At 36.0% G+C, this 26,223-nt stretch overlaps 1 protein-coding gene across 1 annotated transcript; it reads left to right on the top strand.

Moving 5' to 3' along the window:
* The first annotated feature begins 1,035 nt into the window (after positions 1–1,035).
* Positions 1,036–21,635, top strand: LOC311076401 (integrin alpha-2). The gene is made up of 30 exons (XM_084104604.1): positions 1,036–1,129; positions 2,041–2,167; positions 2,519–2,625; positions 3,144–3,235; positions 3,347–3,461; positions 3,562–3,689; positions 3,780–3,928; positions 4,045–4,195; positions 4,889–5,042; positions 5,161–5,234; positions 5,329–5,467; positions 6,100–6,245; positions 6,328–6,471; positions 6,571–6,774; positions 8,800–8,930; positions 9,013–9,173; positions 9,261–9,409; positions 9,537–9,647; positions 9,749–9,831; positions 10,921–11,062; positions 11,156–11,242; positions 11,582–11,658; positions 11,747–11,830; positions 12,041–12,143; positions 12,253–12,363; positions 12,483–12,593; positions 15,588–15,701; positions 15,791–15,880; positions 16,724–16,840; positions 20,760–21,635. The coding sequence occupies exons 1-30, from the start codon at positions 1,084–1,086 to the stop codon at positions 20,847–20,849; spliced, it is 3,537 nt and encodes a 1,178-aa protein (XP_083960730.1). The 5' UTR covers positions 1,036–1,083; the 3' UTR covers positions 20,850–21,635.
* Positions 21,636–26,223: the final 4,588 nt, after the last annotated feature.

The following is a 26,223-nucleotide window of genomic DNA, read 5'->3' as shown; positions in this document are numbered from 1 at the left end:
ATGTGAGGGGGCAAACTCCTCAAGATGGGTGGTGTGTACTAATATATACTAATGTGCCACAAACAGGACTTTAATATCACCAACCATTCCCATGTTATTACGGTGTATATAAATGGCCCACCCTGTAGTTATTAAGTGTTCCTTGATCACATCAATGTCTAGTCAAAAACCATTTATCATGTTTATAGTTTTTATAGATGCACTGATAAGTTTGTAAAAATTACATAAGTTTTAAAAAATAACATAAGAAACCAAGTTTTGGAAACATATTTTATTAGCCATATGTCAAGGTTGTGGCTTACATGAGTCTTGCTTCAGCGGAATTGCAATAGAATTCAACAGAAATGGCAGTGGGAAACATTTCCTGTTTGCTTTGAAACTATGCCAGTGAGGTAAACTCCTCAATTACATCCCAGTCTGTCTGAGAAATAAAATCCCGTCAGGAGACTTGGGTTAATCATTGTGTGTGTGTGTGTGTGTGTGTGTGTGTGTGTGTGTGTGTGTGTGTGTGTGTGTGTGTGTGTGTGTGTGTGTGTGTGTCATGGTCCGCGGTGGAATCACTCATGTTGAGTATGACTATCACAGTGCTGTGCCTCACCTTCCTCAGCTGCTTGACTCTGCCCCTCCGCCCACCTGTCCACGCACAGCCTAGTCCAGTTCAGCCAATAGGAACGCAGGAAAAGACCGTAGAGGAGGCGTACTTGTGCGCAATGTCTCAACTTGTTGTAAATCTCTTTTTTATAACATCATTTTGTGTTTTTGTGATCCTTCATTGGTTTCCACATAGTCTATCCCTGTTATTTTTTTTTCTGTCTTTTCTTCACTTTTCCATTTGGATTCTTATAAAGTGTGAAAAAAGTGTGTTTTTCATATGAAATGTTCATAAGACAGCTATGAATTTCCTTATTTGGTCAGTTGTTTGCATTTGTTCGGGTAATGTCAACATCAAAGGCAGATACAAATCTGGCCAGAGCTGACATCACATCCTGTCATAGTAGTTTTTACCCTGAGCTGAGTTCAGGTTGTTTCATTATGCTTGGAGGCAACACTGTCTGCTCCTTCTCCTTAACAATTTCTCCAGCAATGGACAAAATGGAAAAAGTTGTGATACTACTGATATTACTGCAGAGTGAGTACTTTATGTTTATCAAATTATGTTTACTTGTTATTAATCTCCATAGTTTGTACTTTTTTATACATTTGAGGAGACTGACATGTTAATAATTGTTTTAAATACCTACTGAATATCTAAAAAAAAGAAAAGAAAAAAGAGATAAACTTAAATTGTACGAGATAAGACGATAAACTGACAATAAAATGTATCTTGAATTAAGTTTATTTTCCTACCCCATGACAAAATGTTTTCTTAATGATGCATGGAGGAGATCCAGTAAGATGATTAAGTAAAATTGTATTTCTTAAAAGCAGACAATCATAATAAATGAAGAGTAAAATTAATTCATCCATAATCTGTATTAAAAGTTTTATAAAGAAACATAAAATGAACAGTTAAAATTACTTCTAAGTAAAATAGTTCCTCTTTTCATAGTATATTTTATAGAAGCAGACACACAAGACACAAACTAGTTTTCAAACTCTGAGGTGTTAACTTTCACACTACAAGATTAACATTTGTTTACCACTTTATTTTAAGACAATTGAGCATTTGTGGTCTGTCTACCGGAAACTGAGTCCTCGTTCACACTGTCAGTGAAATGTGACTCAATTCCAATGTTTTGCGGATGTGTTCTTTTTTTTCTTTTTTTTATGTCCATCCATACTCATAGAAAAGAAATATACTTTTGTGCATGATAAATCAGTGTAAGTCCCATAGTTTGTTGTGAGGGCATGTTTGGTGCAGAGTCTAAAAGGGTTGGGTTCTCACTTTGACTTGTATTGTTTGAAATATACCGACACACTGCTGGTCAGTAGAAAGTTTTACCACTGTCAGATGTCCCATATTGATGTGTTTGTAGAACGAGCAAACATGCTCAAATGACATTAGTCTAAATTCACTGAGAATGTGAACTTTTCCTGCAGGTTTCTGTATTACTCGCACTCAGAGTTTTAATGTAGGAACTGCAGGTGCCAAAATCTTCTCATCAGGTCCTGCGGTAGAAGAGTTTGGCTACACCGTACGACAGTTGAGCAATAATCAAGGAAAATGGTAAGATCTGTCACACACACCGGGTATTTTCTCCACAACATATTCGAAATGTTTAAAATACACTGAAGAATAAATAGATTGTGGAAGTGTCAGACTAATGCATTGAGACACAGTCACAGATTACAGTTGGGAAAATGAGACAAAAAAAATGAGACTTTTTTAGTGACTAATTCCTTTCAGGAAATTCCTGCTTCTTTGTCTTATTCTTGGAAGGGACATTTTGTGTCATTGTTTTAGTAAAGGAAAATCTCTGCCTGGTTTAATATCACAATGACTGGCAAAATTCTGCATGCAAAGTTTGTTTGCATGATCTGTTTGATTGCATAGAGAAAGTGTGTTACTTGTCCTCAGGCTGCTGGTAGGTTCTCCCTGGAGCGGATACCCTCGGGATAGAAAAGGAGACTTCTATAAGTGTAACACTGGTGGTTCAACCAGCTGCCAAAAACTAAACCTTCCAGGTAAATTTCTCTTAATTTTAAAATAGCAATGCACTTACAAATAAGTACTGTGGTATTACCATGGGCCTTGGGCATGGTCGATGATAATACCATGGAGTACCATGCAAATGCATAATGAATATGATAGCCTATCATTCAGCACCATTGTATTGCTATCTGAAACAACAGGACTTTTTTGTAAGGAACTGGAAAAGTCGGAATGAAACGGAAGTTACGATAGTCTTTTCTTCTCTACTGTGAAGAGTGAAACGGCTTTTCAAACAAGAACAAATGTAGGGCTGGACTTGATTTTGTCCATGGGGAACTGATTGGATGGTTGTGGTTTGCTATTGGTCAATCCCATGTGAGTGACAGGTTGCCCCGCCCTCGCGCCAGTAAACATCAGAGAAGAGATGACGCTGCACGAGGAAGTTATATAATATTCCATAAAAACATGAATTGTCTATTTTGATTTCCTGCCGACTTTAAAATATAACTAATAGGATTTCGATTTTTCCCACTTGTGTGTGTCTTCGCAGACTCTGTCAGCATAGATGGTGTGCAGAGCATCAACATCAACATGAGTCTGGGTCTGACTCTCACTCCAACAGCTAAACCTAACATGTTTATGGTATGATGTGATAGCATTGTGTCACCAGAATCTTCTTCAAAAACATTCATTCAATCCTTTTCATATTGAAGACACTCTGTTGTGGATAAAGAATAAATGCTTGTGTTTCAGACCTGTGGTCCTCTGTGGGCTCAGCGCTGTGGCAGTCAGTACTTCTACCCAGGAGTCTGTGCTGAAGTGAGCCCACAGTTTACACTCCAGTCGGCCTTCTCTCCTGCCCTTCAAAGTAGCCTATCTTATTTTATACTGTCAGAAAGTTACCAAATACATGTTTTCTTGGGTAAATTAGTCGTTCTTAATCTTCTAAATCTGAATTTCTCATTCAGCTTGTGGAGGGCCAATGGATGTTGCCATTGTTTTGGATGGATCAAACAGTATATATCCGTGGCATGACGTTATACGCTTTCTCTCCAAGCTTTTGGAAAATCTTGATATCGGACCAGATAAAACTCGAGTAAGTACTGTTACACAGCTTATCCTGATTCAGTTTTGTCTTTGATTTATATGATATGACTTAATTTGGATTTTGGTTTTGCTTTTTTAGGTCAGTATTATGCAGTATTCAGAGGACTTGTCCTTTGTTTATCCGTTTAGTTCTGACCAGAATAAAGAAAAGGTTATTTCAGAGGCTTTGGCAATTGCCCAAAAAACTGGAACAGAAACCAACACTTTTGCGGCACTTGACAATGCCAGGTACCATTTTTTTAATTTGATTTCATTTGATTTGATTATTTTTAAACATTTTAATTTGGTTATTTATTTAATTTATTGTATGAAAAAAACAACGTTTGTGATGGTTTGTGTTTCAGACAAGAAGCTTTCCTACCAGAAAACGGTGGGCGTCCAGGTGCCACTAAGGTGTTGGTAGTGGTGACGGATGGAGAATCTGCTGATGGTTATAAAGGTCGAGAGGTCATTGAGAGATTTGACCGAGATGGCATCATTCGCTTTGGCATTGCTGTAAGTGAGAGATCAGCATGAAAAAAAGCTTTACATTCATAAAACAAAAACTTTATTTGGTAACACTTTATTTTACAGTGTCCTTGTTACATATGTTACATATACTTACCATAGTAATAACAGTAAATTATGCATAATTGCATGCAACTAATCCTCAACCAAATCCTAATCCTACCCTAACCCTATACATTGTTAATTAATATTAATATTAAAATTGTAACCCTTTATTTTAATATGATGTTGTTACAATGTAATTAATCAGTAATAAGTATATAACTACATGTACTGGGTTAAGGTTAGTTAAGGGTTAGTCACTTATGCATAATTTGTTATTACTTTAGTAGTACTATAGTTTTATCAAACGTTTTTAATGTTGACGATTATATTTTTATCTATGGTATTACATGAAATCTGTTCAAATGAAGAACATTAGGTAAAATGAGTAGTGAGATTCATTACCAAAAATGAAATCATATGGATGTAAATAGGCTCCAGCATGGTTGCACATTTCATAATAAAGTGTATCTAATTTTATACACTGCAGAAATAGTTTTTAATTTTTATAATATGTCTTTAATTAAATGTATTTCATATTGTTTTAAGGTTGTTTATTTTTATTTTTTTACTGGATAACAAAACAAACAAAATAATGAATGAATTTGGTGTAAAAGTCTCATTAATGAATTCATACAGATTCTCAAAGAAGATGCCAATATTCAAAAGTTCATCGAGGAGATTGAATTGATCGCTAGCTCTCCAACAGAGAACTACATGTTCAATGTGTCATCAGAGGAAGCTCTAATCAATATCGCGGGAACTCTGGGAGACAGAATCTTTAACATTGAAGGTAAATCTTGCATTCACGAACGTGTTTTTTCATCCAGTGAAAACAGGTCGCACTTTTACCTAAAGTACAGCTTTAAATCAGGATAAGCATATGAATATTTTGTCTTGTTTTATTTAAGGCACCGGTCAAGGTCAAGAATTTCAAATGGAGATGTCCCAAGTTGGATTCAGCGCACATAAGACCCAAAAAAAGGTGGCAATAATCTTTTAACACATCATGTATCTGATGGAGCGGTCTAACAAATCTCTTATGTATACTGATTCACAGAAAATGTTTTATTCCACAGGATGAGATCATGCTGGGTGCTGTCGGAGCATATGGATGGACCGGGACCGTCGTCCATCAAACAGCTGGAAAATCAAACATTTTCCCCAAAAAAGCTTTTGAGAAAACCCTGGATGACAGAAACCACAGCTCATTACTCGGTGAGACAGCATTGTGTCGCAAATTCAATTGTAATGATTTTTCATTACCAAAAGCTAATATAGATGTCATGTATGTTTATAATCACATCTAAGCTATTGGATTATAAAAAAAAATGTAAAAAAATAAAAAGACATTTATACTTTTATTCAGCAAAAACACATTAAACTGATACAAATGGTAAAGACATGTATAATGCTACAAAAGATTAACTTTCTATTCATTAAAGAATCCTGAAAGAAATGTATCACAGTTTCCACTATTGCACAGCGCAACTGTTTTCTACATGGATAATAATAAATGTTTCTTGAGCATCAAATCATCATATTAGTAGGATTTCTGAAGGATCATGTGACACTGAATACTGGAGTAATGATGATGAAAATTCAGCATAAATTGCATTTTAACATATATTACAATAGAAAACAGTCATTTTAAATTGTAATATTATTTCACAATATTACTGTAATTCTACTGTATTTTTGATCAAATAAATGCAGTCTTGTTGAGCAGAAGAGACTTCTTTCAAAAATATTTTAAACTACCCCACACGGTAGTGTACATGCCATGTAAAAATATAGAGTATTTTAGATTCTTCTCATTTTTTGTTTATTTTCCCCTGTCATATATCCAGGCTACTCTGTGAGCTCTGTGACTGACGGCTCGTCTGAGTTTTATGTGGCCGGTGCTCCTCGTGCCGTTCATAGAGGACAGGTTATAGTTTACATTATTGACAGCCAGAGACAGCCTGTGGTCATAGATTCACAAAGAGGAGATCAGGTACATTTGACCCTCAATGACCTTGAGTTTCATTAGACAGTAAAGTCCTGTTTTATGTAATTGTGGTGTCTGTGGTTTGCAGATCGGGTCTTATTTTGGCAGCGTTCTCTGTCCCGTTGATGTGAACGCTGATGGAGTGACTGATCTGCTGCTGGTTGGAGCTCCGATGTACATGAGCGAGGAGAAGTCTGAGACGGGACGAGTCTACCTGTTCACCATTACCAAGGTGACAAAGATTTGCTGTCCATGCTCAGATAATCACTCAATCTTCACTCAAAGCATGTCCTAAAAAGACTGTCCATTTCTTGCCTCGTGTTGTTCTTAGGGCATCTTAAGCAACCAGGGCAGTTTAGAGGGACCCTCCGCATTTGAGAATGCTCGGTTTGGGACGGCCATCACTGTCGTCCCAGATCTGAACCTGGACGGCTTCAGTGACGTGGTGGTTGGTGCCCCGTTGGAAGGCAATGGCCATGGTGCCATTTACATCTACTATGGAGACAGAAAGACCATCAGAAAGCAGAGCTCACAGGTAGAACACACTCATTTTTATTTTAATATTCCTGCTGAAATAACCAGTATGAATTCAAGGAAGTGTGGCTGGTTAAGTTGTTGACCAGCCATGAAAACCTTATCCTTACATGTATCATCGGCACAACAGTGGAAACTAATTCCATGTTTACTTATAATATTATCAAGACGCAGTATATTATATTGAAAATAGCAGGGGGCCTAACACAGATCCTTGCAGCACTCCATAATTTACTGATGAAAACCTTAAGTAGTTAACATTCTTTTGTTATAATTTCTTAGTAAAATAATATTTTATCATTATAATATAATTGCAACAATATAATAATATTAATAAAATATAATAATTTAATTTATAATATATAATATTTTAAAATCCCACTTTAGTCATAGTCCAGTCATTTTATGAAAAAAGGTTGAACAAACTGCAACAGAAGCAAACTCAACTGATTTTGTATCCTCAATATGTCCTGAGTAAGGAAAAAAAAGTCCCGAAGAATCCCATTAGGGGAAAGTTTCGAAAAAGACCCAAATATACCCCATTCATACACCTATTCATGTGAATAGGGTTAAATTGTAACCTTTAGATATCACCATGAAAATTACTGAGTTGATTACTTACATCAAGACAAACAAAAATTGTATTACAAGTTTTTTGAAATTGTTTGTTAACATGAACAAACGGTGCATAATCTAATTATGTATGTGCTCATTTGCATAAATACCACAACAGGTCTAAACATTGGGTATAGCCAGGTGAAAATGTCTTGTTGAATCTTGTTGACACATAACAGTAAAATACTTAATGTTAAGGTCTGAATGGAACCCATTTAGGCTACCCATGAGCATTAATACATAGAGGCAGGAAGAAGTACTTTAGAAACCAGCCTTTATTCATTATTATTGCAGAGATGGGGTTTGGGGCTGGGTCCGTGGGACTGTTTCTGGGGATTCACTTTTTATTTTACTTACCTCTTGTCTTCTGCATTCTCCTTACCATTGTCTCCTGTTCTTCCCTCAGACTCGTCCCCCAGAAACAGTCCCACAGACCCAGCCCCAAACCCCATCTCTTAAAAATTAATAAAGGCTGGTTTCTAAAGTACTTCTTCCTACCTCTAATGCTCATGGGTAGCCTAAATGGGTTCCATTCAGACCTTAACATTAAGTATTTTACTGTTATATGTCAACAAGATTCAACAAGACATTTTCACCTGGCTATACCCAATGTTTAGACCTGTTGTGGTATTTATGCAAATGAGCACATACATAATTAGATTATGCACCGTTTGTCCATGTTAACAAACAATTTAAAAAAACTTGTAATACATTTTTTGTTTGTCTTGATGCAAGTAATCAACTCAGTAATTTTCATGGTGATATCTAAAGGTTAAAATGTTTACCCTATTCACGTAAGAAAAAGAATGAATAGGCGTATGAATGGGGTATATTTGGGTCTTTTTCGAAACTTTCCCCTAATGGGATTCTTCGGGGCTTTTTTCTCCTTACTCAGGACATATTGAGGATACAAAATCAGTTGAGTTTGCTTCTGTTGCAATTTGTTCAAGGTTGACCCCCATTTTGGCTTGAAATGATTGGACTATCAATCATTTTATCCCTTAAAACTCATCTTTGATCACCAAAATGACATATTTAAAACTTTTTTCCTTGAAAAAAATTATTTATGCCTTAAAATAGCTTGAATGTAACTCCACACCCTTGCCTCATTTAGTATATGCAGTTCAATGAATATGCAAAGTTTGTTGTGATTGGTCTACTCTGCTCTGATTGGTCAGATGGCCCAGTCTGTTGTGATTGGTCTGCTCTGCTCTGATTGGTCAGTCACCCAGTCTATTGTGATTGGTCTACTCTGTTCTAATGCAAATACAAAGATCACACTTATAAGAACTATTTACTGTATATATAAATATTTAAAGATCCTCCTTTTTCCTTAATTTTTTTTTTATCATGAGGAATTGTTTTTTGTCATTGACCTTTATACTAAAATAAGTCTTCCTATTTTGTGCAGAAAATTCTTGGATCCAAACTGGACCTGAAGCTTCGGTTCTTCGGACGCTCTTTAGATGGCCGTGAAGATATGAACAGTGACTCAATCCCTGATATTTCGGTCGGAGGAGATGGGAATGTAGTGCAGCTCTGGTGAGGGTCTCAGTGTAGTTGTTAAAGATCTAGTAAATAATTTACTGAAATTGTGATGTTTATAGAGTATTTCTGATCTCAGGTCAAGGAAAGTTGCAGTTATCACAACAACGGTCTCCTTCAACCCGGAGAAGATCAGCATTCTGAGTAAAACTTGCATGTTCGGTGGAAGGATGGTGTCGTGTGTTACTGCCAAAGTCTGTTTCAGGTCAACAATCAGACCCACTACATTAGTGGGTATAGGTAAGGTCGTCTCATGTATTTTGTATCTCATGTATGTTAATTTCTCTAAAAATCTCCATGAAAGTGAATGAAATCACTGTTCTTTAGATATCAAGTACAACCTGACCCTTGACGCTGACCTGCAGTCATCAAGAGCCACTTCAAGAGCCCAGTTTAACAGCTCAGAGCGTGTTCTCCAGAAAGATGTCAGCGTCTCTAAAACACAAACCTGTGTAGATCATAAAGTCTATGTCCAGGTGACTTTTTGCCAGTTACCACAAGCCTCATGCTGTTCATAATAACAGTGCTCACTGTACTATAGCTTTGTTTCATTTATAAGTGCTTGAATGATAATTTTACATGGTTGTTTTTGTGGTGTAATAGGAGACCCCTGATTTTGCTAGTCCAGTTGCTTTGCGAGTCGACATCAGTCTACAGAAACCAGAAGACGGCCCTGCCATAGATGCATTTCAGCCCAAAGCATGGGATTTTTTTGTAAGATTCCCTCTGAATTTAATTAAGGGCGTCAGTACGTCCAACGTCTATTTTTTTCAAAGTTTTTAAACTTTGACAAAAATGCATTTCTTTTTGCTCAGGTCCCTTTTGAAAAGGATTGTGGCTCTGATGATAAATGTACTTGTGACCTGAAGCTGACTGTGAAAGCTGTTGATGTACCAAGGTAACCTATTATTTATTTTAAAGGGCCAGTGTCTATAAACTGCTAAAAAAGGATAGTTCACCTAAAAATGTACATTCATTATACAATCACCTTGTCGTATGTGATATAATCATGTCGTTTCAATCCCTGTTTACATTATATATATATATATATATATATATATATATATATATATATATATATATATATATATAAAATGTGGTAATTTTAGGACTTCAACTTAAAATTGTTTATTTCAGTTAGTTGCCATTTCTAATTTTCATTTAAGTTTATTAAGTTTAAGTTTTTCAGTTATTATTTTATTTTTTTAAATATATATATATATATATATATATATATATATATATGGTACAACTATACAAATTCTAATATGGGCCGGTGTTTTTATTATTATTAAACTAAAACTAATCAAAATTGTTTTTGTTAATTGAATTAAAATAAAACATAAAATAATAACTGAAAAACTTAAACTTAATAAACTTAAATGAAAATTAGAAATTGCAACTAACTTTGTTTAAGTTGAAGTCCTAAAATTACCACTAACACTGAAAAAAATGCATATTTAAAAAACTAAAATTAAAAAGGAATATATAAAAATAAATGCAAATTCAAAATATAGATATAATAAATACTAAAATAGTACATAAATAATACTAAAATAACACTTAATCAGAAAAAAAAATCATAAAAGAAATCTGTAAAACTACAAAATAGCTTTTAATGAGGCCCAGACTGAAATTTTCTTCACATTTCATTCAGTATATATTCATATTTTTTATTTTTGTTTTATGAGTTGATAAAAAGCTAATACTTAAGCAATAAAATAAATAATTTAAGAATAAAAACAATCAAAATAAAACTTTTACTAAAGACATTTGAAACATATTTTCAGGGGGTACTTCAAGTAAATATTTAAGCTCAAATGGGTTCGGCTGCAAAAATGTTTGGGAATCTCCGCCTTAGAAGATGATAGTTAAAGTGATATTTCCTTTAGGAGTTAACTCAAAATAATCCATTTCTATCCCCATGGCTATGTGTAATGTGTTATCAGAGAACCAGAATCCTGACAGACTTTGTTGTGTTTTGCAGCTCATCTTCATTTCTTGTCAGCCCTGACAGAAGAAGACTCTCCTTCATTGTGACAGTAATGAACAGGAAGGAAAATGCATACAACACAAGAGTGTCCGCTAACTTCTCCAGCAACCTGTTCTACGCCTCTGTTACACCCCCTGTATGGGCCCCAATTTATGTTTTGACATAATAAATCTTCTCTGCTTTGTGTACGAGAAATTGCATTTGTGAACTTTCCAGCTCATGTTTGCAGGGTGATAACACTGAGGTGAAATGCACTTCAAAAACAGGCTCACTCGACTGCAAAGTTGGATACCCATTCCTGGCGCCTGACCAGACGGTAAGAGATGTGTGTGTGTGTGCCGGCCGGGTAAACCCTACATTATGGGGATAAAGTGTCTCCACAAAGATGGCAATATCTGAAATGCTTGACCTTGTGGGGACATTTTTTGGTCCCCACGAGGAAAACAGTTTACAAATCATTCTAAGTGATGATTTTTGAAAATGTAAAAATGCAGAACGTTTTCTGAGATGGGTAGGTTTAGTGGTAGGGTTAGTGTAAGGGGACAGAATATACAGTTTGTACTGTATAAAAATCATTATGTCTATGGAAAGTGCCCATATAACATGAAAACACAACATTTTTGTTTTCTTTAATAATTCCATTTTGTCTAATTAGGTAACATACAAGATCAACTTTGATTTCAACCTGAATCAACTAGAGAAAAATGCTGTTGTGAACTTTGAAGTGCAAAGGTAAAGACACTATTTTAAGACAGTTCTGTTTTAACTTTTGTGCATCTGTTTGTATAGCCTGTGAATAACCCTGCATAATATTTTCCAGTGACAGTAAGGAGGAAGTGACATCTGATAACAAGGTCTCTCTATCCATCCCAGTTCAGTATGATGCCGAAATCATCCTCACCAGGTCAGGACTAATGTTATGATGCTTTGACAACCTTAATCAGATCATAATGTTAAAGTGTACACACACACACACATATATATATATATATATATATACATATATATATATATAAATATATATATATATATATATATATATATATATATATATATATATCTTTTTTTTTTTTTTTGGTGTTTTAAAAATAAATCTTTTAAATAATTTTTCAAGAGACATGAGCTTGGATTATTGCGTCATTGGTGCTGAGGATCAAGTCAAACACACAGTCTCAGATTTCAATGACATCGGCCCAGAATTCAACATAACATTACGAGTGAGTCAAAACAATTAAAAATGTAATATTATACTAATATGTCCCGAGTTCCCTCTAGTGTTTGCAATGTGAAATATGCGATAGCTATTTGAAGCATGTCTTTCTGCAGGTTTCGACTGGAACCTTCCCAATCAATCAGGCTCAGCTGACCGTCTCGCTGCCCACCAGCACCAAGGCTGGAAACCATTTACTATATGTGACTTCAGTCAAAACAGCACCTGTAAGTTTAACGCTCGATTAAAAAGTATAGCTTCTATAGTTTTACTGCACATTATGCTGTAAATCCCAGGCTGGGATCAAAATGAAAATGATAATTTAAGCGGTGTTTCTGATCCGCAGGCTGTAAATGTGCAGTGTGACAGCAAAGCTCTCATTGACCCGTTAAACATCAGAGAGAAAACTTACACTGCCAGCTTCACTAAACAGAGCTTTAGAGGGACAACAGAACTGGTCAGTATGTGTGTGTGTGTGCGTTAATGTGGAATTTACAGAGTGCAACATAGGCCTTCTTGCACAATCAGCACATACAATACAGTTTAAAAGTTTGGTGTCAGCATATCAGACTGATTTCTGAAGGATCATGTGACACTGAAGACTGGAGTAATGATGCTGAAAATACAGCTTTGATCAGAGGAATAAATTAAAATTTAATATATATTCAAATTAGTGGTCGACCGATATATCGCCAAGGCCGATATATCGGCCGATATTTGCCATTTTTAAAATTTCGGCATCGGCCGATACGTTTTTCTGATTGGCCGATGTGTTGGAATTGGGACTTTTATTTTGACGGCGCTCCGGACTTTTATTTTGGCGGGCGGCGCTGATCACACAACGCTCACTCACCGTCATTAGTTTACCACCTGTCAGTCATATCTAATAGGCTACTTTGTTAGACAGAACTGGTAAACAAAGAAAATGGTGTGCGAAAAAGTAAAGCGTTTGCTTTTATATTATATTAACAGAAAAGGCAAACAATCAGTCTGAAATACTTTCTCATTTACCGTCAACATTAAGCAAATGCGCATCTAACTCATTTAAACAAATCTATGAATATCTAATAAACATCTTATTTCACAAAGCTTGCAGATTTAGGCCTAATCGAATCCAGCTGTGATATCTTGTGAAGTGTGCATTTGTAGCCTGCATAAATTGACTGCGAGCGACGGTCGGTCCGTGCGAATTATAAAATATTAATTTTAAAATATGCTGTGCTATATCCAGTTGCTCACTGTGTCATATTCATATTGTTTTCACTGTGTGCTGTTTGTAAAATTAGCGTTAGGCTACCTTGTCTTTATTTTAAAAAAAATATGATTACCAGTGCGCACGAAATTACCAGATTACTGAGTGCCCTGTTACAGTGTTTACTTCCTTTTTATTCACATATTCATATATTTTTAAACAATTACTTTATTTGTGAAAAATACTGTAATAGGATTACAGATTCAAGAAGTTGCCATCTCAAGTATAAGCATGTATATTTTAAGATGTGTTTTCTAATTTATTTATAATTCATTAAATATTGATTAAAATAAATATAAAGTATATATATATATATATATATATATATATATATATATATATACAGTGAGGAAAATAAGTATTTGAACACCCTGCTATTTTGCAAGTTCTCCCACTTAGAAATCATGGAGGGGTCTGAAATTGTCATCGTAGGTGCATGTCCACTGTGAGAGACATAATCTAAAAAAAAAATCCAGAAATCACAATGTATGATTTTTAACTATTTATTTGTATGATACAGCTGCAAATAAGTATTTGAACACCTGAGAAAATCAATGTTAATATTTGGTACAGTAGCCTTTGTTTGCAATTACAGAGGTCAAACGTTTCCTGTAGTTTTTCACTAGGTTTGCACACACTGCAGGAGGGATTTTGGCCCACTCCTCCACACAGATCTTCTCTAGATCAGTCAGGTTTCTGGGCTGTCGCTGAGAAACACGGAGTTTGAGCTCCCTCCAAAGATTCTCTATTGGGTTTAGGTCTGGAGACTGGCTAGGCCACGCCAGAACCTTGATATGCTTCTTACAGAGCCACTCCTTGGTTATCCTGGCTGTGTGCTTCGGGTCATTGTCATGTTGGAAGGCCCAGCCTCGACCCATGGCCTTAATGCTCTAACTGAGGGAAGGAGGTTGTTCCCCAAAATCTCGCAATACATGGCCCGGTCATCCTCTCCTTAATACAGTGCAGTCGACCTGTCCCATGTGCAGAAAAACACCCCCAAAGCATGATGCTACCACCCCCATGCTTCACAGTAGGGATGGTGTTCTTGGGATGGTACTCATCATTCTTCTTCCTCCAAACACGTTTAGTGGAATTATGACCAAAAAGTTCTATTTTGGTCTCATCTGACCACATGACTTTCTCCCATGACTCCTCTGGAATCATCCAAATGGTCATTGGCAAACTTAAGACGGGCCTTGACATGTGCTGGTTTAAGCAGGGGAACCTTCCGTGCCATGCATGATTTCAAACCATGACGTCTTAGTGTATTACCAACAGTAACCTTGGAAACGGTGGTCCCAGCTCTTTTCAGGTCATTGACCAGCTCCTCCCGTGTAGTTCTGGGCTGATTTCTCACCTTTCTTAGGATCATTGAGACCCCACGAGGTGAGATCTTGCATGGAGCCCCAGTCCAAGGGAGATTGACAGTCATGTTTAGCTTCTTCCATTTTCTAATGATTGCTCCAACAGTGGACCTTTTTTCACCAAGCTGCTTGGCAATTTCCCCGTAGCCCTTTCCAGCCTTGTGGAGGTGTACAATTTTGTCTCTAGTGTCTTTGGACAGCTCTTTGGTCTTGGCCATGTTAGTAGTTGGATTCTTACTGATTGTATGGGGTGGACAGGTGTCTTTATGCAGCTAACGACCTCAAACAGGTGCATCTAATTTAGGATAATAAATGGAGTGGAGGTGGACATTTTAAAGGCAGACTAACAGGTCTTTGAGGGTCAGAATTCTAGCTGATAGACAGGTGTTCAAATACTTATTTGCAGCTGTATCATACAAATAAATAGTTAAAAAATCATATATTGTGATTTCTGGATTTTTTTTTTTTCGATTATGTCTCTCACAGTGGACATGCACCTACGATGAAAATTTCAGACCCCTCCATGATTTCCAAGTGGGAGAACTTGCAAAATAGCAGGGTGTTCAAATACTTATTTTCCTCACTGTATATATATATATATAAACACCTGCTCTCTAAGATATCGGCATCAGCCATCAAAAAAACAATATCGGTCGACCACTAATTCAAATAGAAAACAGTTATTTTAAATTGTAATACAATTTCACAATATTATTCTTTTTACTGTATTTTTTATCAAAAGCAACCTCGGTGAGTATAAGAGACTTCTTTCAAAAAAACGCTGAAATGTCTTACTGAACCCAAACTTGTGTAACGTACATTTGTTCATTTCCAGAATTGTAAGGCGGCAAAATGTGAACCCATGACTTGTGTCCTCAAAGATCTGGAGATGAAAACCAGCTACTTTGTAAACATAACCGCAAGGATCTGGAAGGGCACTTTTGCCTTTGTAAGTGTCTCTTGATCTGTTTTATCATGTCTGATATCTGTCCTGAGCAGATACTTCAGTTCATACTCCATGTTTATCTTCTTTTATAGGCGGATTTTCAGACCGTTTTGGTGGCTGGAAGCTCTGAAATAGAAATATCTCAGCCTGATCTCATAGTCCTCACACACAAACAACAACAGGTCAGTTCATTACCCTTTCTTTCAGTTGTTTGAGCAATGATCAACACTGCTGAAAAGATCAGTGTTTTTCATTGCGTTTTAAGGCTGGTTTCAGCCGATACATCCTATTGGTTGACCACCATAGCCATTCTGTTCAACTGCAGAACTAATGGGGAAGTTGGTTTTAATCTGCACATTTGTCTTGTTTCTCCATACAAATATCTGAACTTTAGGACATTATACTTCAGAAGCAGAAGTTTTTCAGACATGGTTCAGAGTTTACTTTCATACCCTATTGTGAAATATGTAATGTATGTGTGTCCTTTAGAAATCAGTCTAATATGCTGATTTGCTTTTTGTGGAAACAGTGATACATTTTTTCAGGATTATCTTATGAATACAAAGTTAAATAAAAACAGCATTTATTTGAAGCAGAAACATTATAAATGTCTTAACTGTCACTTTTTTATCAATTTAATACATCCTTGCTGAATAAAAGTATTAATTTCTTTAATTAATTACTTTTGAATGGTAGTGTATCATAGTTCCCACAAAAATATTAAGCATAAACAAAATCGTATTTATTCTAACTTTTGAACGGTAGTGTATGTATACATAATACTGTATATATGTACATGTATGTCTGCAGTATATAATATGTACTGTATATAATATTGTTAAAGCTATAATACTGTCCTTAAATAGTACTTTTCATATTTTTCTCACACTATTATATTTCTGGAAAATGCATTATCATATTTTGGTTGAAAGTTGAAAACAACCTTTGCTAGTCTGGACTGTACAGTGGTATTGCTTTATGTGTCACTGATATGCTTTATCTAATCTTTCCTGACTCTGCTGCAGATAAAAATTACAGTCAGTAAAGAAGGAGCGATCGGAGATATTCCTATTGGTGTTATCATAGGAAGTGTCATTGGCGGACTCCTCCTGTTAGTTCTAGCTACAGTGATTCTATGGAAGGTATGTGCTCTTTGTTTTAGCATGAACTACAACTTCTGTTCAACTGCACTGTAATTTTACAAAGTAAAATGCTTCATTCTAATAATATAATATAATATAATATAATTAGAGCTGAATTATTTCAGTTTAACTCGTTTATTATTTCATCTTGAATTAGTTAAAAAGTGTTAAAAGAACGTAAAGAGTTAAAGAAACACTATGCAGTTTCCGTTTTTTTTTCAAACAGCGCCCCCTAGAGTTGCTGTGGAGTACTTGTATTTAACGTTACTGTCATAAATACCACTCGCGCAGAGCCGTCTCTGCACTCTTCCGACCGTGCTTTCTTCATTTTCTTCGTCGACTCTGAAATGCGTGCTAGTGTCTCCATAGAGGCTGCTTCATATGTTGTTGATGTATGTGACGTCGTGCCGTAAAGCAAGTCGTGATTCTCGTGAGATTTGTCGGGGCGCCACCTCTCAAACTTGCATTGCTGGTTTTGCCAGCGGCGTCCCCCTGCTGCTTTGCTATCGGGATGATTCGCCCTACTACGAGTTCGTTTACCATCGAAATGATTACGAAGCTGTTATAATAAGATACAAATCGTGCATAGTGTGCCTTTAAATAGATTCCGTGTCAGATCCGGGTCATGTGTGACGGCAGCCTAATAAACCTGCTGCTGTCTGTGATTAATGTTAACCAAAGAACAAAAGAAAAAGAGAAAATCCCTCACTGCTCTTGACTGAATAACTTTTGTAGCTTTAATAAGGATTAATCTGTATTAAATCTATAATTTATGCAGTGAAGACTGTGCAGTGATTGATTATTCAGTCCCTCCAGTTTTTCGCGATTCCGCGATCGCTGAATACAACGCAAAATCAACAAAATGTCGCATTTTTTTGCGATCCTGCATAATTCCTAATTTAACCGCGAAATAATCACAAAAATGAAAAAGACCTCACAAAACATTAAATTATAATCACCCAATTGAAATATCTCTAGCTCTCCGCGCACATATTGAGACGCGCGCACACACACAAACTCTCCACGCATTAGGCTATATGAAACGCGAGCACACACACACACACACAAACTCGCGCACATACACATACTCAATGTGACCCGAGCGAACACACACAAACTCTCCGCGCACATACTCATATGAGACGCGAGCATGCACACACACAATAGGCTACCTTAAAGATGTGGAAAAGTCGATCAAAAGTGTATCTACATTTCTCCAGGCTCGATGCCAGCAGCGCGCGATGCAGTATATGCGGTAAAATAAATGCTGCACCGCGACAAATATGATGAAGCCCTTGACAGTGCACATAGCAGAAAGTTGCTCCGTCTTCGAATGGTAAATGAAGATATACCTTGTTGATCCCTCTGACAGTGTTTATATTGCAATAATGACCTACTGAATGTACACTGCCGTTCAAAAATCTGTTGGTTAATCAGAATTTGTTTTCAGTAAGGATGCTTTAAAGTTTAAAGTGATCAAAAGTGACCTTAAAACATGTCACGTGTAATGTTACAAAATATTTCGTTTTTAAATAAATGCTGTTCTTTTGAATATGTTATACATCAAAGAATCATGAAAAAAAAATCCAAAATGTTAAAGCAGCAAACTGTTTTCATATTTCTGAAGGATCATGTGACACTGAAGCAATGATTTTGAAATATATTCAAATAAGATTTTAAATTGTAATACTATTTCACAATATTACAAGTTTACTGTATTTTTGATCAAACAAATTCAGCTTTGGTGAGCATGAGCTCATATATATATATATATATATATAAATTGTTCCTTTGTGCTTTTTTTGTTCCTTTGTGTACTGGCTAGGAGCATGAGTCAAACTGAAAAATAAAACCAAAGTTTTTCTGAGGTAATGTGTTATGTTAAAATGGATTACATAAAATTGGTATCGAAAAAAGTATCGTTAGGAACCGGTATCGATATTGGCACCGGATCTAAAGATTTTGAACAATACCCAGCCCTAGCAGCTGCACAGCTAGCACAGTGGGTGTCTGGCTCACTCATTGGCTGTGCTGCGGCAACTGCACATCCAACTTGCCAGGTTACTATAGTGCGGCCGGCTACGCAATACTCGTTCCCTACTCTCAGGGAACTGAGGTTACGATAGTAACCGAGTAGTTCCCTTTCGAACGGTCACTTCGTATTGCGTAGCTATACGCAGTGGGGACGCCATGCAAAACGCCGCACTGTAAGTAACTGGTTGCCTACTGCAGCTCAGGACCCCTTAACTCAGGATTTACACACAGCTCTACAGTATAAATGACTACACCTGCTGTTAATAGCCTATTTACATAGGTCAGGTAGAAAAATTACCCATAGGTTGTTTTAAAAGTTAATTTGATGAGACCAAAATAAACAAGCTTTATGCATTGTTTGTGATTTGTGTCATGTATGACTATTGTGCATTTGACATAATACTATTATGGTAAATGTGATGTCCTAATTATAAAATATAAAAATCGCAAATTTTTTCACAAATTTCTGGAAATTACCACCACAAAATCAGTCATTTTGATCGCAAAAATCACACAAAAAAATCGTGAAATCCTGGAGGGACTGATTATTCAATTTCTGTATAATTACATGTTAGACCTACCGGAAAATCTTAAAGCACTGTTTACAAGGTTACATGGGTCAAAAACAATGAAAACAATAACTTTTTTTGTGAATCTTAGCAGGGCGGGTAAAACCTGAACGGGCCCGACTGGGCCAGTAGGAAAAACCTTAGTATTGAGCCCTGATATATTAAAGGAGTACATTTATTACAATGGGTTTATGTGAAGATTTTTTTTAAAGCCTATTAAATGTTAAAATTGATAGCTGTTAATTATAATGTAATGTTGAATAGCTAAACCCTAACGCTCAAAATAATTAATTGGTTTGAGTAGGACAAACTTAAATTAAACTAATTAGTTCAGTCAAATTAACTTTTATGAGTATTTAGCACTTTCTTTTTCTTTCAAGTTCACAGAACTGATATATTTTAAGTAAACTGAACTGTTTCATTGTTTTGAGTTTTATGAAATGATTTATTTTAATTTAAACAAACTTAAGTTTAACTGAAACGGCTGGGATGTCTATTTCCCAGCGTGCTTTGCCGATGGCACTTGAATGGGAGAGTAAATGCTAAAATTAAGTGTAATATAATGTTTTTTTTGTGCAAGATTAATGTTAAGTGGGAGATTGAGTATTGATTAATGTTCTGTTATGCTAATTTAGAAGAATTTCTGTTAATGTTGGTTTTAGGATAGTTACCATCATGGTGACAAGTGGTGCATGCGGCTTGATTTGAGAGCAAATAAAATCATATTGTTGCACTCATGCAGCAAGTGCTGTATAACATACTATTGTTAGCATGATAACATAATAGTATGTTAGCAAACTAGCTTGTTAAAACTATAAGTTAATACTAATGAAAGTGTTCACATTGAGATTACATGAAGGTTTTAAGTTAAATGTATGAAATGGTGTACTCTGATTTTAATTGTTCTTAACTTGAAATGTTTAAGTACAAACTTAAAATCTGCCCGTTCTGCTTACTTAAACTTTGAATTTCAAAACTTAAAAAAATTGAGGCAATCGATTGCCTTAAATTTTTTTTGAGTTCTGCTAACTTATTCGGCTTTACAGTGTGGCTAAAATTGAGGGGGAAAATCCATGTAATAGAGACATCAGTGATTCATAGTGCTTAGTAAAAAAGATACCATTAAACAAATATTTAAAATATATATACATTTTTTAAGTTGTTTCTACATTATTTTGAAGATTCAATGTGAAAGTATTACAATATAAAAATATATTAAAAACTTTAATGTTCGGTGCGATTAATCACGATTAATTACAGAAAAATGTGTGATTAATTATATAATATAATATAATATTATACTGATTTCCCACCAGGTTGGCTTCTTCAAGAGAAAGCAGTTGCCACAGAAGGAGAATGAACAGGACCAGGTAGAACAAGAGGGTCTGTGTGAGAATCCTGCATGAATGGGACACATGACAACGATGTTACCTCGAAATGTACAGATAAATAACTGATATTCAGTTTGCTGCCTTCCGGGTCCTGCTGGAGGTCTCGGTTATGATAATGTTACTGTATTTTTAAAGCATCTCACAACTGTTGGACTTGATCGCTCCTTGCTCAGTTGTGCTCCGTTCTCAAGTTTGGACGAATGAGTTTGTACTTGCATGAGAGCTGTGATGTGTCTCCTTAAAGACAGGGGGTTGGGTGAGATGCCTCTGTCAGTTCCTGTCTCGTTCTAACTTGCTTCAGTATGTTCATGGTTCTCAGTTAAAACATATCAGAAACAAGTCTTAACATAATTTTAAGTTTGTCTATTGTCGCTAACGTCCTGCTGTTTTAGTTTCAGACCACCATTTGAGAAGTGTTTCTGAGACGTTTAACTCGCTCATGGCACAAACTCGCAGTACGATGACAAGTGTTATAACTCCTCTATGTGAAATACTTATTATGAATGACTCATGCTGTGATTGTTCAAGCCCCAGGGGCAGATTAAATTATGTTCTTGGTTTAATCCTTGTTTTTGTTGGCCAGATCTTCCCTTTTTCTCTTCCTTCGAGCTATTTCGGAATACTTAGCATATCTTAAAGAGATTGATGCGCATTGTTATGGTTTTATTAGACTTGTGTTGTTCAGTATGGCCTCAAAGAGTCTCTAATACGGTCTATAGCCTTCCTTCACTTAATAAAACCATAAAGTTGGGGTTTTATTAGTAAACTTTAATGTAGGAATGTGAAATTGTATACCTAATTAAAAAAAGAAAATATATATTAAAAGAAGCATAGATTTACTCTGGAAAAGCGTTGTCAGTGAAACGGGTCAGTTATACAGCCTATAACCACTGCTGTACTAGTTCCTAACATTAATTATATATTTTTTTGCACATTTAACAACTTTTTAATATAAAGGCATTGCATTGCAAAAATTCAAAAATGTTAATCTGTCCAACAAGCGAATAGAGAGCCTAGGTCCCTCCCCTTCCGGTCGACCACCATGAGACCTTACTTCGGAAAAATATTGTATGGTAGTCAATGGCACGAGACAACAAATATTTTGATCTCGTTTGAATTGTGCCCTGAATTACACATATGATGTTTGTCAATTTAAAATATACATTTTATAAAGTCAAGAAAGTCGCAGTTTGATGTAAAACTGTTGAGGTATAAGACTGTGAAAATACGTAATTACAGAGACTACAAACCCAAAAGGCGCACGTGTTACGTCATACCTTTTCTCTCAATGAATGAAGCTAACGTCTGTCTGTTTCTATAGTCTTACGTTATAATCGTAACGTTACGCCGTCATGCCTGAGTGTTTTGTACCAGACTGCACACATACGAGCAACGGATGGTGACGTACATAGTGCGAGACGAGAGATGTAGTTCATTGAGCGATTTTCACATAAAACTAAATGTTACTCTTCTGTTTTATGACAAACTGCGACTTAATTATCTATAATTATCTTTTAAATTTACAAATATCATATGTGTAATTCAGGGCACAGTTCAGACGGAATAAAAAGATAAGTTGTCTCTCGCCATTGACTACCATACATATTTTTTCCGAAGTAAGGTCCCATGAGCCGGAAGCGGAGGGGAGGGACTTAGGCTCTCTATAGAGCTGGTAAGTCCCGCCCCTTCCGCTAACCCCACTGGACCTCTAGGTTGAAAAATCGTCAATGCAAGTGAATGTGAGAAAATAATTATTTTCTGGTCTCGTTTGAATTTTGCCATGAATGTGAACATATGTTGTCTGTGAATTTTTTATATAATTTTTCGTGTGAAGAATGCTACAATTTATTATTCTTTATTTAATTGCCTTGGCGCTAATTGAAATACACGGGACAATCATGCCGAAGAGTTGCTGTGTCGTTTTCTGTACCGCCAACAAACAAATTATGAATTGAAGTTCTACATCCTTCCTAATTAACACACAGAACCGGAAAGGAGGACAGGGACTTTTGAGATTACTGTGTGATATAGTAGTGGGTGTTAAACTCGTATTAGGCAGTGGGCCAGATTTGTCTACATCCCTTACGAAAAAGAACTATAGTAATCCTGTAAGATTTCTATAGTAGTGTATAATACTTCTGTGATGTTCTGTAATACCTCTATAGTACTTCTATAGTATGTCCCAAAATACTATAGTATTCCTATAAGATTACTATAATATTTTGTCCCAAAATACTATAAGATTCCTATAGTTGTTTTTCATAAGGGATGTCGATGTCTCATTCACATTAGCGTTGATAGGCCAATCGCGAACCTATGGAGTAGTTCAAGGTCTACACTCAATACAGACTGCAGTCTGTGAGTTAGGGATAACTGTCAGCACAGTCCCTCGGCAACTTCGTACTACTGATCACCGTTTTACAAAAGGATTAATTAGGGCTGCACAATTATGACAAAAATCATAACTGCCGATTATTCCCTTGAAATTGTGATTGCGATTATTAATTACGCTTATCACAATTTATATATATATATATATATATACACATATTATTATACATGTTTACTTAAAAATTGTGAACACACACACTGTCCCCCTTTACTTAACATACACATAAATTGTAAGAATATGACTAATAGTAAAGACTACTAATAAATAAACATTAGGTATAGATGCTAAAGCAATTAAATAGCAGTCCAAGACTAGCTTTTGTTAATACAATGTTGGTATGAGCCACCACAGTCATTTAAAAATATAAAAAATAACACAAAGTGAAAATAAAGTGGCATGTTGGGGTTAATATTAAAACGACAGTTACCACGGTGATACACAATATTAACAAGAACTGTTAATGAAACATGGAAACTGCTCCTGGTGAATAGAATGAAAATCATCCCTGCATGCAAATATTTCTCAGCTAACACATGACGTACCAGTAACGTGATTTATTGGTATTTTACTTTTATTTCGTGACTTACTAATTTACAATGTAACAACGTTGCATGCTCGTAGTTTCCTTTGCACTTTATACACAGCGCGCCGCCGTATTTGAGTGAGTGTGCCGCGCGCTACGAGCACAGTAGCCTATAACGGCTGACATGACAGGAACGTCCGTTTTTCTGAGGTGAAAGACTTTTTATTTCAGCGTACATATACGTCGCTGCCTGGTAACTTAGTTCCTATTGTGCTGGGTTTTTTGAAGTAGTTGTGATTCGCCTTTTATAACATGCTCTAAATGCACGCAGAGTGGATTTATTTATTTTTATTTTTATTTTTTTGGTAATCGCGGCTTTGAACGATCACGTAATCGTGGCATCCATAATCGTAATCGCGATTAGAAATTCGATTAATTGTGCAGCCCTAGGGTTAATAGTTTGGAGTGAAGCATACGTACAATTGGTAAGTGACAAGGTTTTATGTAGTTATAGTATGCAACATATACGAAAGTTGATTGAGTTATAGGCTAATGTTACCGCTACAGCTACTGTGATGTCTTACCTGGAGATTCAACCAGATAACAAAATATGTCTGGAAACGACACCTCGATCTGGACATTTGGTTCGGGTCATTGACCCCGTTTTTGATTAAATAAGGGCAATCATAACCTATTGCAGTTAATTTTGCAATGTAAAGTTGCCGGTCGGCAGGCGTCAATGACTCGCAATATGGCATTTTTGTCATTCAAATACACACGACGTTCGCAGTGTTTTCCCCCACGCCGACTCCACCCTCGCCACGCCAGACCACGCCCCCAACTATGACTACATGCATATATATATATACTATGTATAACAGCTCCGATGTCATCAAGGGCCGAATAACCTGTTTGCAAAATGACTGTGGCATAAAATGTGACCACGGCGGGTCCTGTAAACAAGTTCCACTCACCTCTTAGTTGTTATCGTGATGTTCACCTTCACCGCAGATCACCTTGCTAAATTAATCAGACATCGAGGATGCTATGCTATCCAATATAAGCAATATCCATCGACAACACCCGCAAGATACTTGTTCGCTTTCAAACTGTGTATGAGAGACGCCAGTTTAAATTTGATGAGTGCACACGCCTAAACGCAATGCACAGACAGCCAGCTGTCACAGCGCGTGCACTAAACTAAATTCTCTTTATCGTCTTATTGCATTTAAAGTGTCAAAAACACAAGGTTCTATGTGTATCAGTATATTCTAGATCCCTGCATAGTTCTTAAAGTGACAGCAGTCTATATACGAATCAGTATACCGTATACTGATTCGTATATAGACTGCTGTCACTTTAAGAACTAAAGAACTAAATACTGTATACGTTTCATTCATACAGTGAAGAATGCAGTTTTATTATTTCATTTGATGATTCAATTTCTTACTTAAATGCTGTTTTTAGTGTTAACTTGTACAGTTAAAAAAAATGTGTACAGTCAGTTCAGTCAGAGTAGCAGTAGAGTAGCCTGACTTAACGTTAGTAGCCAACACATGTAAATTTCAGTACTGGGAAAAACTTCATATATGTTTTGTTTTTACTGTTATTTTTTAATTAATTTGTTTACAATTTTAATAACCAACATGTTATCGAATTATATTTTGTTAGTTTCAGTTCCCCTTTAACCTATTCAGTGTACTTTTACCCTGCTTTACCATACATGCTGTTTTAATGTGTCAACGTGGGTTTAGTTTGTGTGTGTGAGCACGGAGAACCTGATTTCAGTGCAACATGTTCCTGGATCAACATTTTTGTTAATCCTGGAAAAACATTCCAATCAACCAGTTTACAGTTTATGTCAAGTTTAGGCTTACAACAACCAGGGTTAGGTGCTTCTACATCAGTGTTATTCACCATTATTTCCCTCTGGTTTTAGGGATAACTTATGGGTAGGGTTAGGTTTAGGGGTAAGGATAGGGTTATGATTACATTTTCGGACAGGAATGTTGTTCTAGGATCAACAAAATGTGTTGACTCAGTCTAACTTGGCAAAATCGAGCACTCTCAAAATGGGTGTGGTAGGCTAATTAAAAACGCAGATATTTTAACACATTGTGTGTAATTTTGTGCTGATTGGTAAAAATAAAGATTAAAAAAAAATGCAACAGTGTCTTAGGTTTTTCTTGACTCATGTTTTTCGGTATATTGAGTATACATAACAAATTAGTCTTTTTATTTGCACTCTTGCAGCTTTGAATAAAAGAAGCCTGCAAGGCTTTAATTTAATTATTTAATAATGCTAAATGATGTCCAGCTCCAGCTCTCTGGATCTAATGGGAGGAGGGATAGAGTTATGGGTAGGGTTAGGGTGTGGTTGAACCCATTATGCCCAAATTACATCCAGAGAGGTGGAGCTAGTCTTCACGCTCCACCCATGGCTCTGCATTAAGCAGCCTCTCATTCCTAGCACT

The sequence above is a fragment of the Abramis brama genome (assembly GCF_963993115.1).
Source record: "Abramis brama genome assembly, chromosome: 25".
Lineage (NCBI taxonomy): Eukaryota > Metazoa > Chordata > Actinopteri > Cypriniformes > Leuciscidae > Abramis > Abramis brama.
The sequence above is the reverse complement of the archived record's forward strand: the minus strand, read 5'-3'. Positions and strand labels throughout refer to the sequence as shown.